General features: G+C 47.0%; 2 protein-coding genes across 7 annotated transcripts; one reads left to right on the top strand and one right to left on the bottom strand.

Annotated features, from left to right (window-relative positions):
• Window positions 1-231: 231 nt before the first annotated feature.
• CRYZ (crystallin zeta) lies at window positions 232-8,434 on the bottom strand. Of its 6 annotated transcripts, none has more exons than XM_059853527.1 (9): window positions 8,314-8,434; window positions 7,576-7,703; window positions 7,121-7,273; window positions 5,728-5,891; window positions 5,055-5,106; window positions 3,767-3,916; window positions 3,268-3,369; window positions 3,022-3,117; window positions 232-2,762 (listed from the first exon to the last, which is right to left on the bottom strand). In XM_059853527.1, the coding sequence occupies exons 2-9, from the start codon at window positions 7,684-7,686 to the stop codon at window positions 2,601-2,603; spliced, it is 990 nt and encodes a 329-aa protein (XP_059709510.1). In that variant the 5' UTR covers window positions 7,687-7,703; window positions 8,314-8,434; the 3' UTR covers window positions 232-2,600. The 6 variants fall into 6 exon arrangements, with proteins under 6 accessions (XP_059709510.1, XP_059709505.1, XP_059709506.1 ...); XM_059853522.1 differs by having other exon boundaries at window positions 7,576-7,700; window positions 8,314-8,425; XM_059853523.1 differs by having other exon boundaries at window positions 7,576-7,700; window positions 8,268-8,347.
• Window positions 8,408-14,678, top strand: TYW3 (tRNA-yW synthesizing protein 3 homolog). Its single transcript, XM_059853529.1, has 6 exons — window positions 8,408-8,592; window positions 9,752-9,832; window positions 10,554-10,652; window positions 11,408-11,479; window positions 11,748-11,881; window positions 12,069-14,678. Exons 1-6 carry the CDS (start codon window positions 8,434-8,436, stop codon window positions 12,271-12,273), a joined length of 750 nt encoding a protein of 249 aa, XP_059709512.1. The 5' UTR covers window positions 8,408-8,433; the 3' UTR covers window positions 12,274-14,678.
• The last annotated feature ends 1,568 nt before the right edge of the window (window positions 14,679-16,246 follow it).

The raw sequence follows: 16,246 nt of genomic DNA, 5'->3' as shown, positions 1-16,246 counted from the left end.
AGCCATTCTTCCTGATGCATCTGTTCCAAAATTTAAGGCTTTACCATCCTCAAATTTTCTGTGGCATGATCCACCCAAACTCAATATTGATCTGACTTCTGTAAAGGAAGCAATTATTGACATCAATATTCTCTTGATATTTTATCTTCCCAACTCTGTAATTAAAGTCTCAGAGTAACTTGTTGTATCATCCTGCAGCACAGGAAGAAGTCAGGAAGAGACACAGGACAATTACAATAGAGAGGCAACCAGACTTTTAATGACTAGAAAATGTAAGCAGCATTTATTTGGGGCACAATGAGGCTAACCAAGAGCAGCTGCTTCCCAGAACAATTCCACTCTTTTCTGTTTTAGAAACACATAGAACAGCAGTCTCCAGAGCCTTGCGTTGTACACAGCTCCTCACTTTGAAGCCCAGACCTCTCCTGCAGATGTCAAAGTCGGCACAAATACGAGAGCCTGTTCAACCCTTCCAAGCACCCGTGGCAGCACCAAGCAGGCTGTGACTGGGAACCACTGCCTCCAAAATCCCATCCAGTCAAATCAGGAGGATTCCCAACAAACTGAGAGAATTATTCTGCCAAATTCAATGGTCTGTGGGCCCCACTCTTCCTCATCCTTTTTTGCACTGCCAAGGGGCAGCAGGTCCCAAAAAGAGAGCGAAACCAAGGACTCCCCAGGATGACATTTTCTAGATGGGTGGCTTGCACAAACCAGATGTACCTGAGCCCTATCTCATTAGTTCTATCCACACTACTTGTTCTAAAATTTAAAAAAAAAATCCTTCAATTGATACAATACATTGGAAATTGACAGAAGAATAAACGCTATATGATATTCCCATCAAGTCAGTCCCAGTCCTGCTGTGCCGTTCTGCCAGGTCCCCTGGCAGAGAGCAGCGATAATGTGATAACACAGAACTGCTCTGACACCTTCTGGCGACAAACTCCACTACAACCACGGCCCTTGGGACAACAACGATGAGGCCAGACCTGAGACTTGCCATGTATTTCTCCTCTAAACATCATCCACGATGCAGTGGCAGCACTAAGCAAGAAAGGAGCCACTGCAAACAATCAGCCTCTCATTCATGTCATAGACCCCTACTAAATTAAGACTGAATTAAAAATAATTTAATATTTGAACACAGAATATAGAGGAAAGGTATATACTTTTATAGGCACATCATCTCCACAATCTTATCTGTCATTAACCATTACTTTTAACTTCTGTTTAGTGCTTTGACATTAAGAGGTGTTTTACTTTCTCTAACAGTTGTCAAGAGGAACAGCAGGTTCCTAACTAACACCACTGCTCAGGCCACATTCTGCTTGAGACAACAGGAACAGTCAGCACCTTTCACCTGGATAATCAGCTGAGACACTAGCTACACACATCACTTACACCAGGTGAGTCACTTACATCTTCACATAAAAAACACAGCTCCCTACTCCTGTGGCAAGTGCTACAAACAAGGAAAGCAGCTCATTGCCCTGGGGCAGCCTGGAGGGAGGAAGGACCCCACTGCACCTCGGCAGACAGTCCCACAGCCGAGCTGGCCTCGTCCTTCTCTCCCAAGCAGCTTTCTGAAACCACTCACTGAAACACTAAACTGAAATCACTAACTCTAGAAACACTTCACCATCCTTCCTGGCAACACATCTGTTGTGCAATGGCTTTAAGGTTTATGAGAGACACGATGAAATGACCCCAGTGTCATGGCAAAGTGACCCCACATAGACACCTGCACACAAGCCCCAGTGCTGAGGCTGTGCCCTGCCCACTTCAGCAGATGGAATTTCAGGAATTTCACAGGAACTCTCCATGCCACAAAGCCATGCAGCCTCCCCTCTCAGTGCAGCCAGGGATCCAGGAGACTTTAATAAAGCTCATAGGAAGAACTGAAATCTTCACAATCAGCCATTCACCATCCAGGAATCAGCTGCTTTGGTCATGACCATCATTTCCAAAGAGGCAAATCCCAGCATGCAGCTCCAGAGTGACAGTGCCTCTGGATGAGCCAGGATACTGTCGTCTCAGCCTTAGAGGCACAGACAAGTAGAACTGCCTCAGCTCCAAACAGTTCATGCTTGAGAGATTCTGTCCATCTTTTGAGCTGGAAAGGAAACTATTTTGTCAGTAAAAGCTTTTATTTCAAGTAAATTATGCGACATAATTTGAGTACAAAATTTGAGTACAAATTTCGTGGCTGAAAGAATTTACAGTTCTAGTTAACACACATAGTGAGTTATTTATTTTTGTGTATCTGTAAAAAGCATCTCCATTCTGTGTTACCTACAGTGGCCTCGCTCTGCCTTCACATGGACCATGATACCAAGCCCTACCATTCCCTGCAGCACAAAGCACGCCAGCAGGGAAAATTTATTACTGTCACATCAATCAAAAAAGCTACCAAAATTACTTTACAGTAAATGCAACTCTGCTCATTACAAAAAGAAAATGTCAACTAATTCATCTAAGTGAGCATTTTCTGCTAGCATCAAACATGATCAAAGGTATGTTTATAACATACATTCAGTGAACCTGTAAGCAAAGGTGCAGTTAGAACAGCTACAAAATAAATGGAAAAGGGTGCTCCTTTATAGAAGGAGCACCATCTTCCCTCGGGCACCACTGCTACAAATAATGTCTTCATGAGCCTTGGCTACTTTCTCCAGGGGATATTCCAAGCCCACAACTGGTTTCAGCCAGCCAGCTTCTATGCCATCAAGGACTGCTGTGGCACATTCACGCCTTTCCTCCTGCATGTAACAAACAGTGTTCATGACAAGGTCTTTGCATTTCAGAATAGTATTGGCAATTTATGCAAGAATTAAAGCAAATTCCATAACCTGAAAATATTTTAGGATGTTCTGAGATTGAATCAAAACGTAAAGGAATGAACTACCAAGATTGTTACAGTGAAATTATTCTTTTATTCCTTCAAATAATTTTAACTGTAAATAGAAGGGTGCTGGAACAAGCCAATAAAGCATACTTAAAAATAGAAATGCTTCTCACCTCAGTTGCAAGAAACAGACTCACTCCAATTATGCTGGACTCCTTGCTCATTGTGTCTCTTGGGTTTATCTCAATGCGTCCCCTGCAGCCCACAACCTGCCCAAAGGAGCCCAAGGCATGGAGTCAGAGCTGTTCAGTGTGATGCTGAATGCACAGAATCAGTGACACAAGCACCCATCATCACCTCCCTGCTCAGGGACACAAACACTCACTGCCACCCTCCTGGCCCAGGACACAAACACTCACCATCACCCTCCCTGCGCGGGACAGCAGCTGCAAGTCAGCATCCAGGTTGACATCAGAGAGCATTTCTATGATGATATCCACTCCTCCCGGCCCTGTGCATGCCTGTACAGGACACAGGATGTTATTTTAGTGCTTGGGTACCACCATTTATTTTAAACACTACAGAAAGTATCCACTTTACAGCTCACTGTTTAAATTTTCAATACAGCCTTCGTACTGCAGCTGACAGCAAATGAGCTGATTTGTAGCACATTTTGCTGTGCTAACTTGTGATGTGATCCCACACTAGAATTTGCTGAATGTAAGAAGTTCTAAATGCCACTGCCTGTAAGGAAAGCTCAGCTCCTCCAGCCCGAGGAAGTTTTTCCTTGTGTAGAAATGAAAAAAGCAGTACACTATTGATCCTACAGAAACCTACTTTAAAGTCTTCTGCAAACAACTGCTCACACTTTGTTAAGAACAGCACCACCTGCATTCTTGAGTCCAGACACAGGCCTACCTTAATTCTCTCAGTGTAATTCGGGTCTCTGTGATTAAAGGCTTGGTGAGCACCATTTCTCAGGATCACATTCATGCCCTCCTCAGTTCCTGCTGTACCCAAAACCTTCAAACCACAAGCTCTGGCAATCTGACATGCTGCTAGTCCCACCTGAGGGGAGAAAAAAAACCAAAAGAGAAAATTATTTTACCTCTTTCTTAGAATTTTATATAGTCTACCAGCAACTTGGAACTTCCCCATTTAAAAAGCTAGTCTGGTAAATTGTTTTTTAGCCAATAATTTGGATCTTAAAGACAGCCAAATACCTTTTAAAAAAGAAAACACATTTACCAAGGCATGGTAAAATTTTGAGGTTTTTTTATAGCTATCAGCATTTGACACACACCGATGTAGAATGGGTCTTATATTTTTGATACAAATTCAAGTAAATTTTTCTCTTCACAGAATCACCTGCTAGTAATACCAGCATTATACATTGCAGAGAAAATCTGCAGGCACAAACTTTATTAACACTGCTTCTTTAGAAAGTGAGTTCTCAGTGTCTCCTACCAGCTTTGCACTCCAGTCAAAACAGAAGCACTACATCTAGTTTATGAAAATACTAAAAAAGTCTTATCATGCTAAATGCCATTCTAGTGTCTCAGAATAAGATATGAATTCATCTTTTTGTTGTCTAACAAATAATTAAGGAAACTTGGCCTGTTCACAGCAGCTGTTTGGTGCATCACCAGAAAGTGAGCAAGTGCAGAGTGTGGGAGATAAACTAAAATGTTGAGTCAAGATCTAAAGTAAATTTGTCATGCAAACCCAAAGAAAACTAGAAGTGCAATTTCATGTAGTATTCAGTCGCAGGTTTATATATTCCAGTACCTCTCCTTGTGCAGCCAGCTGTTGGCTCATGGGTAAAAACATGAGAATGGAAACAGAAATGCACAGTAACCGTGCACCAGTGACTTATTCTCAGAGGACTGAGAACAATTTGTACATATTGGGAAATTAGAGCTTTCTGCTATCAGCAATAAAACTTCCAGACCAACTACCACCTGCAGCAAACACCTGTTCAGCGTGTGACCCTCTGACTGGGGAACTCACACCAGCACTCATGCAGTCTCACAGTTAGTGGGAATAACAGGGTTTTTCTAAGAAAGTGTATCCTAGAGTATCTGAAACAAAAACCCAATCTGCTAATCTATTGATACAAATATGACCATAACTCGTATCCCAGGAGGAAGCAGATGCAAGGACAGAGAGCAGCATTCTATACCACTTGCCTCCTTGGAATACTTACCCCCCCACTAGCACCATGAACCAGCACGCTTTCCCCAGCTTTGGCACAGCCTCTAAGAGCAGAACACAAGAAATGTTGGCACTGGGACTGCAGCACATACTGACAGAGCATGGGGTTGCAGATACTGACATTAAATCTCATTGTTCACACAGCACTGCTTCCAGTTTATGTTCCAATTATATTCCAATTTATGGCTAAACAGATATCACAAGCCTTTTTGGGAGATCAAGGAGGAAAAATAAATCCTGTGACTGATGACTGGATGCAACATGCAGCCAGGGGCCAGTGAGAGCCTGGTACTGAGCCTCAGTTCAGGACTTTGGCCTGCCACAGGAAAGGAGTGCTTCAGCTCCACAGCACCTGTCTGCTTACTGAGGAAATTAGTACTACTGCTCTTTTTCTTCCCCAGCCAAAATGCCAGTGAGTACTGAAAGGGAGCCACATATTTTATTCCATGAAGCCTTTCCAGGTAGGTTCTCTCAAGAAAAAAGACTTAACAGGAAAACACAGTCACAAGCTTCTAGATCACAATTATCTGACAATTCCATCAGTGTAACATTTTTAAACATTTCCCACTCACCAACCTCCCCCTTTTAAAGGGCAGTGAAAATACGAACTTCAGCACTGTAAATACCAAAGATTAAAGTGCACAAACATGGATTTGGTGCCTTACTTCTGGAAAAGGGCCCGGTAGGCAGTGAAGTAGGGCACTCCGATCGCTGCTCCCTGCCTGAAGTCCAGTTTGCCTGGCAAAGGAAAGACTCTGTTGGCTGCAGCAACTGCATACTCTGCATATCCTCCAGAAAGCGTTTCGAGGGTGAAAACTCTGTCACCTTTCTAGAATGGAGGGAGAGAACGCAGAGAAATCAATAATTTCCCCTATCTTTTCCTTCATAAACATTAAGATGAAATTTACAGAGGTTTAAGCTATTTCTAACAGCTCTCCTATCAAAAATAACCAGTTCCATTTGTCAAAGAAATTTTTATAAATTCTGATACATACCATCAACGCAACACAAACTGTATAATTTCTTAAATCTAAGTATCATAATTATAACCCCACCCTGCAGTGCAACACACAAACCTACTGCCTCATAAAATGAACCTTAATGAACTTTGACTGAAGTCCAGAATTCCATCCACAGATTCCAAATGCAAAGCCTCAAAAGCTTTTACAAACACAAAAGAAACATTTCTAAATTATTTAAATGTGGAAATATGTATCCCCTTAATATTCTCTAAGACATCTCTCTCTCATTCAAGCCAAGAGCATCACAATTGTTAGACAAAGCAAAAAGTCACACATAGCAGATATAGCAAACTGTTAGTAAGAAAATATGAACAAAGATGATTCTTCTCTCTTGATAACCCTATCTCTCAGATCTCCCAAAATTGTTACATAAATTCCAAATCAGGAAATTCCAGTCCAATTTTACCTACAATTTTTATGTTGGTTTGGGACCAAATGTCTAATGACTTAAATGGGAGAACCAATTTAAAAACTAAATTGATGTCATAGATATCTTTCTTAGCAAATTGATATTTGCCTTCTCCTGTCCCAAGACTTTCCCACTGAGAAATCCAAATAAAATTACTAGATGGGAGGAATACAGTATTTGAACAATTTTAGTAACAAATAACAGAATTTATGGAGCTTTATAACTAAACAATTTCCATTTCTCAAATACTTTACAGAAGACTTTTTAGTTCTGCCTGAAATTACTACCCCCAGCAAGAATCTTCCCATCTCAACTTTTTCTGCAATGCCAGAAAAATAGCTCCAAACCCCAACTTCTGTACACCAGATATCGCTGCTTTAAGCCGACAGACTGCAGTGTGTCTTGTGAGAGCTCTGAGCTTCAGGAGGGCACAGCATTCCTCACAGTCCCACCAGCAGACTGGTGTGCCAGTGGGATCCCACGGAGTGCTTGTACCAGGCCGTGGAGGGGTTTCCTCCCTTGAAGAGATTACGTGATTATGAGGAACAAAGCCAGGTACAGTAGCACAGCGGTCAGCCAAAGAGGACCCATGGAACCATGGAGAATTATAGCCCAGTGTGAAAATACCTTGAATGCAGTCACGTGTTCCCCAACACTTTCAACCACCCCAGCCACATCCGAGCCAGGAGTGTAGGGCAAAGCTGGTTTCCTGGCATAAGTCCCAGAACGAATATATGTCTCAACAGGATTTACCCCACAGGCATGGACTTTAATCAATACCTAAAAGAAAAGACACTTCTTAAGCAATATCTAAAAAGATTTAGCCCTTGAATTCACAGCATGGTGTTGTAGCATTTTTACTGAAGTCTCAAACAGCCTCTGTAACAACCCAGTGTCAAAGTGAAGCTGATTTCAGGGAAATCTTGATGTGGAATAAGCCCACATTTGTTAAGCATAGCTCAAGTACTGCCCAAAACTCATGTACTCTAGGTAAAGGGTTCTGGGTTGTATCTCTCGTTCTGTCCAGCAGGCACTTGTTAACATTCATTATCACTATTTTCCTTCACAGAGCTCACATATACCTGGTTTTCTTTTGGAACAGGAACTAACACGTCTGACTGGAGTTTAAGCACTTCAGGGCCACCAAATTCAAACACTCGGACCGCCCTCATCACACTCCTGGTGGCTGCCATGGCGACCAGAGGATCTGCTGAAAGACACAATGAGACCCCTGGGACCTGTTCGGGTCACGGGCAGCCTGAGGCACCGGGAGGTGGCCTGCGGACACCGCCTGGAACACGGCACACACCGCGGGGCCCAAGGGCGATCGATTTTGTGATAACCAACCGAACCGGAGGGAGGGGAGGGGAGGGAGCGGGGCAAGGGAAGGCCCCGGCCTGCTCTGGGCCTCCCTGCTGGGAACACCTTCCGGGATCCGGGGCACGAGGAGGACGGCAAGCACATCCTGGGCCCCGGGGCCAGCAGGGCTGCCGCTAGCGGGTGAGAGAGTTCAGGGCCGGGCGCGGAACGATGCGGGCACGATGCGGCCTCGATCGGACTCAGTCCCGGGACACCCTCTCACCGCCGGGCCCCGCCCACAAACACGCCTCCGCCGTTAGGCCCCGCCCCTTGAGCCGTGCCCCGGAAGCGTTCCTTGCAATCAGGCCCCGCCCCTTCGAGCCGCCCCGTACAGCCGTCGCCCCCGTAAGCCCGGCCGTGTCCCCGTGGCTGTGGAGTCCGGCACTGCTAGCGCAGAGTCACTGTTTTCTCGTACCGTCCCCCCGGACGAGCGCCGGGGAGCCCCCGCGTCCACCGCCTACCTGTGGAGCGCCGCTGACGCGCGGCGGAGCTCGGAGGGTGGGGTCGTACCACTACCGGCCCCGCCCCGCCGCTGGGCCGCGCGACGAGGTTTGTCCGCCGTGGGACGCCGTCCCCCCGCGATGGCGGCGTTCGCGCGGCGCAAGGCGCAGCGGCTCGCGCGGCCCGACTCCAGCCGGAAGCGCGCGCTGGACGCGCGAGCCGCGGAGCTCGCGCGGCTCCTGAACGCGCGCGAGCGCTTCTGCACCACGAGCTCGTGCGACGGGAGGGTGACCGTGACGGTGGGTGAGGGAGCGGCAGGGTGACCGTGACGGTGGGTGAGGGAGCGGCAGGGTGACGGTGGGTGAGGGAGCGGCAGGGTGACCGTGACGGTGGGTGAGGCACCGGCAGGGTGACCGTGTGTTATGTGCCTTGTACAATACTCTGTGTGTGTGTGTGTGTGTGTGTGTGTGTGTGTGTGTGTGTGTGTGCCCTGTACAATACTGTGTGTGTGCTCTGTGCCCTGTACAATACTGTGTGTGTGTGTGTGTGTGTGTGTGCCCTGTACAATACTGTGTATGTGTGTGTGTGCCCTGTACAATACTGTGTGTGTGTGTGTGTGTGTGTGTGTGCCCTGTACAATACTGTGTGTGTGTGTGTGTGCCCTGTACAATACTGTGTGTGTGTGTGTGTGTGTGCCCTGTACAATACTGTGTGTGTGTGTGTGTGTGCCCTGTACAATACTGTGTGTGTGTGTGTGTGTGTGTGTGCCCTGTACAATACTGTGTGTGTGTGTGTGTGCCCTGTACAATACTCTGTGTGTGTGTGTGTGCCCTGTACAATACTGTGTGTGTGCTCTGTGCCCTGTACAATACTGTGTGTGTGTGTGTGTGTGTGTGTGTGCCCTGTACAATACTCTGTGTGTGTGTGTGTGTGTGTGTGTGCCCTGTACAATACTGTGTGTGTGTGTGTGTGTGTGCCCTGTACAATACTGTGTGTGTGTGTGTGTGTGCCCTGTACAATACTGTGTGTGTGTGTGTGTGTGTGTGTGCCCTGTACAATACTGTGTGTGTGTGTGTGTGCCCTGTACAATACTCTGTGTGTGTGTGTGTGCCCTGTACAATACTGTGTGTGTGCTCTGTGCCCTGTACAATACTGTGTGTGTGTGTGTGTGTGTGTGTGTGCCCTGTACAATACTCTGTGTGTGTGTGTGTGTGTGTGTGTGCCCTGTACAATACTGTGTGTGTGTGTGTGTGTGTGTGCCCTGTACAATACTGTGTGTGTGCTCTGTGCCCTGTACAATACTGTGTGTGTGTGTGTGTGTGTGCCCTGTACAATACTGTGGGTCTGGTCGTGAGTCAAGGGGTTGCTTCTTTATGTCCAAGGAGTGTTTTTGTAGCAGCGTGAGATTAAACCTCACCGAGGTGCCGAGCCGTTTTAATGGTTTCTGTCCATCACCAGGACACAGATGGCACGGGGATCCAGAAGAGGAACTGCACGTGGCTCCTGGTCACGCACGAGCCGTGTGTCAAAGGCGATGTGGTAAGGGCACAGTGAGATACAGCCTTTGTTATTTATCCAAGAAAATGCTCCAGGTGTCGTAGAAAACACATTGTGTCAAAGGGTTTTTATTCCTGCTACTGAGATGAATTGATACTCTACTCTCAAAACTAACTTTTCCTTAGATGTGTTGCTTAATAAATTCTTCAGGCCTATTTTAAAAGAATGCTTTTAAACTCAGTATCAAATGCTCTGCATAGTTATAAAGGCAGCTGATATTCCAGAAACTTATATAATTTCTTGCTGTCTGGAGTCATATATAAAACTCTTGAATTGAAAAATCTCTTGAGTCCAGCTTGCTGTGCTAGCAGACAGACACCTGAAAGTGGTGTAACAGGGAATGTCTTATATTGCATTGTTAATTTAGTATTATTAAATACCCTGAAATTAAAAACATCTATAGTGCGGGGTTTTTCATTTTTAGTATGCTTTCAAAATAATCTACTCTTTGCATATATTGCTTTGTCCCACAAAAGAGGCAGTTGCAAGATCAGCATTTTCTCACTCAATTCATAGTTACCATACATATACATTCTCACAGGTGCACAAAGTGTCCTGCAGAATATTTGTTTTCATTAGTATCTGTTCCAGCAAAGCAAAGCTTGCTAAAGTTTCAGGCCAAGGAGGATGCAGTAGGGTGTTTTTAACTCTTACGAGAGGAAGTACTCTGATTTTTGTATAAATATTTTGATATATTTTCCAGATGACAGCACTCAAGAAAGCCACTGGTGATGTTGTGTTCAAGTTTGAACCATTTGTTCTTCATGTGCTGTGTCGGGAGCTGCAGGATGCACAGCTGCTGGTAAAGCCACGTCAAGTACAATGTGGCAATGTTCTGTTACATTCTTGCCTGCAAAAATAAAAGTATTGGCTACTGGGTAAGCAGTTGCACTTAGAAACAGTCCCAGGTGTGCTGTGTGTTTAATAATTAGAGTAGTAAAGTAAGCTGATGAAAAAACACAGCTTTAAACTTGCTGAGGGTTTTACTGTACTTAGAAAGAAGAGACTCACCTGCAGTTCAGCCTTCGAGCTGAAGCAGACTGCTGCATGAAGCGCTGCCCGAGGGGCCTGGGCTGCTCTCCCTGGCTGAAGGGGCTGCATTTTAGATGGTACGTTTGGCTCCCTTTGCCTTCTGCCTTTCCTGCATGACTGCAGAGTGCAATGTGTGCCGTGCTGGGCTTGCTTTGGTGTTAGTGCAGAAGAGCTGAGGGGCTCAGTAGAGTGCAGCTGCACTCGTGTTGTCAGCGTGTGGCACGACTGGCTCTGAAGTTCCAGCTCAGTGGGGTAAAACAGTTCAGTGCCCAGAGAGACCTTACATCCTTTCTGCACTGATGGATTCAACCAGGATCCACTGTGGGCCTCTGAAAACCACCCACCTTTGGGTGGGTTTGATCTTAGAAAGTATTTTAATGTAACTGTTTTTGAATAAGTCTGGGTAGATGATTTGAATGGTTTTTTTTGCAAAATTGAGATAGTACAGTCCATTGCAACACATCCATAAATATTTTTTGCTGTGAAAGTGTACAAGACCTGTTCAAGTATTTATTTTTTCTGCAGCATTCAGTGGCTATTGACTCTGGGTTCAGGAACTCTGGTATTACAGTTGGCAGAGGAGGAAAAATTACAATGGTAAGGACTCTGCTACTGTAAGGGCTTTAATGAAGTGGTGTTGTTACATTAACCTTGATTTTTTTGTACGAGCCAAGACCTGACTGGTGCTAAGGAGCTGTCACAGGGCATGCTATAGCAAAGAAATAGCTTGCTGCTTTAGGTGACAGCAACCTAAATAATGGCATGGATAAGCATGTTTTTTACTATAATGAACTCCCTACATTATCTATATAACCTTCATAAACTAAAAGACTTTATTCCTGGTAAATCATGTGTGTGTTTTCAGGCTGTGCGGAGCACTCACTGCTTAGAAGTTCCATTGAGCCACAAAGGGAGATTGATGGTCTCTGAAGAATATATTGAATTTCTGGTACATGTAGCCAATCAGAAAATGGAAGAAAACATAAGGAGGATTGACAGGTTTGTAAGATAACACCAGTTCTGTTCGTGACATCTAATTTTTCTTCAGTATTAAGTAAAATGTTAGTAGCCACTTTTCTCCCCTTGCATGTTTTGATTACATTCTAAAAGCATTAGTTTCTCAGAGTAATTTTCAGATCCTGAGCAAATCTATAAAAACAGTAACTACAGAATTGTTTCTGTCTAGATTCCACAAAGGCTTGGAGCTGGCTCTGGAAGCTGCTGTCCCTGCAGACACCTTGTTTCCCGAGGGGCCAGAAAAGAGCCACTCTGTGTACGTGCATAGAAGAAAGAGACAGACTGCTCAGGAACAGGCTGATCCCAGCAGAGAGCTGGAACCCGAGGATGATACTGAAAGCAGTCTTGGTCTGTTTGCTGAAATCATGATATAGACTAAGACATTTGAAAGCAAATGGCAAACTGAAAAAGTTATTGTAATGCTCTTTTTAAGAGATTTATATATTCCTGTGCTCCAGGTATTAATATTCTCATGGACATTGACCAGAAAAAAGGTAATTAACAGAATAGTGAACAGGTGTAGCTACAGGACACAAAGAACAAAGCCATAGAATGTTTTGGGAGTTTTTAAAGTGTACTGTTAAGTTAACAAAGTGGTAGTCCATCAGTTATCCCAGAAATAACTGGTTTGCTGCAGCATTTCACTTCCAGCTTCTGGGTTTTGCAGAGCCAGCTGGCTCTGCAGGTTTCTCCTTCAGGAAGGGGAAGACAAGCATTGAAGACTGAAGACCATCCAATCCGTGCAGTGGAAATTCCACAGAAACCTTCCAAAGTAGTGCCATGTGTGTGTGCCAGTCTCAGACCTCATGTGCGTTTGGGCGGACTGGTTAAAGTATGACTCAACCCAGGGGCATAATTTCTAACAGTGCAGAGCTGCTGGCCAGGAGCTGTGTGAACAAAACTGGAGTCCCACAGCCCGTGGGGCAGCAGGCAAGTGGTGGGAGCAGCCCACAGCGGGGCAAAGCACAGCAGCTCCTCAGGTGTGGGGACATGGCTTCTGCCACAGGTGTTAGTGCAGCACTGTCGGGATGCAGGCTTGTGTCAGACCTTTGCAGTGACCGTTTTCCACAGACCTTCCTCTCCACTCTGAGGGTCAACTGCCTGTCTGGGCTGAACTGAAACCCTTGGGCTTCCATCAACTAAATGCAGCCTCTACCTCCATGCAGAGGGTCCTTCCCAAGCTGCTGCCTTAGCAAAGCCCTGGGGAACCCCTGTTGCCATCCCCACTGCTGAGAGTCCCACTGTTCCTGTAAGATCCCTCTTCACCACCTGGTGAAGGGGGGCATGTCTTGCACACAGAGGTGGTAGCTGTTGCTTGTGGATTTCAGGGAGTTTGTTCAGAATAGTTCTGAACCCTCCTCTGCATGTGACATTTCTTAAAATGTCTGGCACTTGTCTGTTGGACATGGCTCAAGGGACTGACAACACCAGCATCAACCACAAGCAGTGCCCCAGACCCTGTAACAGCCCAAACCCTCACCCTGTGTAACAGCACTACAGTATTTACATTCTGAGAAATACAGTTTGTCAGAAACTGATCCCACATTCCTCTGAAAAATGATAAAAAATTCAGGAAGACTTTTTGGCATCGTAACACAAAGTGTTACCCTAACTGTTTACATCCATCCAAGGTTGCAGAGAGTGATGTTGAGGTTTCACCACCCTGACACAGTTCTGGGACCAGCAACACTTTCCTCCATGCACTGCTGCCCTTTCACCTGGCCCCATGCTCACCCAAGTTCCACCAGCTCAGTTTGAGGTTAATTTTGTCAAGCTGTGTTTCATTTCCAGCTGCTGTGTGGGATTCTCTTGGGCTGTCAATGTGCAGGGTACAGGCAGCAATTGGGAAGAGCATCCAGAGGCAGCTGGAGGCAACACCCTTGAAAAGGGGATGCTGGGGGTTATGGCTGCAGGGAAATTCACCAATAAGCAACAAGACTCCTAAAACTGTCAAATCTTTATCATTTGTAAGTGTGCTTAGCCACTTAATTAATCTAAAATGTATTTTTATACTTGTTCTCACTGTGTTAAATTTTTTTAAATTACAATTTCACTCCCTATGCACTCAGTTTTTTCAGGGGAGGCAGATGGATTCTTTCACTCCAGGAGCTGATTGTCATTTCTCACCCCATAGCATTTCACATCCACACCAGGAAACTACTCAAATCAGCACCACAGCATTCCCTGTGGCTGTGCCACAGGTTCTGAGCCAGTTGTGCTCCCCAGCACATCCATGCACTTGGGCACAAAGTCACTTCACCCATTCGCTGGGATAATTCTGTACATGCAAATCACAGATGTCAGGAGCACAAGTGTTTGCTTGAAACAGCTTCCTCTGAAATTCTGATACTTTAAATGGTTTACAAGAGCATGGCAGTAACAGCTGCAGAGTGCAGTGAAATCAGTGTTTTCACATGGGGTTAAACATCTCCAGACCAGGGTGGCTTTGCACCTCTCAGCTTCCACTCCTGCCAGGCCTTCACTTGAATTTAACCAAGTCTCAATTTAATTTAATCAGTCTCAATTTTTTGAATTTGTCATATTATATGTATCATGCATTGGAGGCTTAGCAGCTCTTCAGTACTTCTGGTTACAGAAAATACACAATTACTTTGTCATATCTTGTGAATTTGATTTTACATAGTGGGATATTATGGGAAATTTTTCACTTCTGATCTACCCATAGTTGAAAGTACCCCAGGGGAAGATGCTTGGTGGTTTTATTTGAAAGGTGTGTCTTTAAAAATTTGTGTCTATAAAAATTATATAAATACCTAAATTTCCTGAGCTGCTCACTTCATTTCTTCACACCAGGAGAAAATAAAGCTGGCAAGAATTGCTGTCAAACATGCTGTGCTGGCAGCGGTGTGACAGCAGGCAGCTACCTGGGATTAAGGTCAGAGAATTCTCAGCTTTTTTTTTTTTTCCTTAAATCAGAGAATGACACCCAAATTCCATATAGAGATTACATGAAAGATCTTGTTCTGCTTTCTGGATGCTGTTTGTTTATGGTACCTGAGCAGATAGGCTCTTTTGGTCAATTTTATGCTGGAGGCAAAAAGCTTGTTTTAATTTTTTGCAGGAACCCCTAGAAAATAGAAATATTTTTGTCAAAATCAGGTTTTATAGTTGTAATTGTGAATTTTGTAGAGTAGTTCTGACAGCTCAGAGCCTGATTGTTGGGTGCTTGGCCCACCTGGCAGAGGACACCCGCTCTGCCCCAGCCCGCACCGCCCGGCTCTGCCCCAGCCCGCACCGCCCGGCTCTGCCCCAGCCCGCACCGCCCGGCTCCGCTCCATCCCGAACCGCTCGGCTCTGCCCCGGCTCGGACCGCCCGGCTCCCCTCCATTCCGAACCGCCCGGCTGGCTCCGCTCCATCCCGCACCGCCCGGCTCCGCTCCATCCCGCACCGCCCGGCTGGCTCCGCTCCATCCCGCACCGCCCGGCTCCGCTCCATCCCGCACCGCCCGGCTCCGCTCCATCCCGCACCGCCCGGCTCCCCTCCATCCCGCACCGCCCGGCTCCGCTCCATCCCGCACCGCCCGGCTCCCCTCCATCCCGCACCGCCCGGCTCCGCTCCATCCCGAACCGCCCGGCTCCCCTCCATCCCGCACCGCCCGGCTGGCTCCCCTCCATCCCGCACCGCCCGGCTCCGCTCCATCCCGAACCGCCCGGCTCCGCTCCATCCCGCACCGCCCGGCTCCGCTCCATCCCGCACCGCCCGGCTCTGCCCCGGCTCGGACCGCCCGGCTCCGCTCCATCCCGAACCGCCCGGCTCCGCTCCATCCCGAACCGCCCGGCTCCGCTCCATCCCGCACCGCCCGGCTCCGCTCCATCCCGAACCGCCCGGCTCTGCCTCAGCCCGCACCGCCCGGCTCCGCTCCATCCCGCACCGCCCGGCTCCGCTCCATCCCGCACCGCCCGGCTCCGCTCCATCCCGCACCGCCCGGCTCCGCTCCATCCCGCACCGCCCGGCTCCGCTCCATTCCGAACCGCCCGGCTCTGCTCCATCCCGCACCGCCCGGCTGGCTCCGCTCCATCCCGCACCGCCCGGCTCCGTTCCAGCCCGCACCGGGCGGTGAGTGCGATGCCGCGGGGGCAGAACCCGATGCTCGGCGCGTCCCCTCGGTGCTCAGCTGACACCCTCCCTCTGTCTCGGGGATTGGGGCAGAGGTGGAAGGTGCCGGCGCGACCAGCACTAACGGCGGGTGAGACATCATTCGTACTGGCGCTGGAGTTCCTCCGTGGGAACGGAACAGGATATTTCGTTTCTCTAAATTAGGACCTAGTAAGTTCTTTTTTTTGTCGTATTTTAACACTGCCCAGGGAGCGTAGCTCTGGTCCGCC

Source organism: Haemorhous mexicanus, chromosome 9, assembly GCF_027477595.1.
Source record: "Haemorhous mexicanus isolate bHaeMex1 chromosome 9, bHaeMex1.pri, whole genome shotgun sequence".
In the NCBI taxonomy this organism is placed as follows: domain Eukaryota; kingdom Metazoa; phylum Chordata; class Aves; order Passeriformes; family Fringillidae; genus Haemorhous; species Haemorhous mexicanus.
Note: the sequence above shows the minus strand (reverse complement) of the source record. Positions and strands in the feature narration are given on the sequence as shown.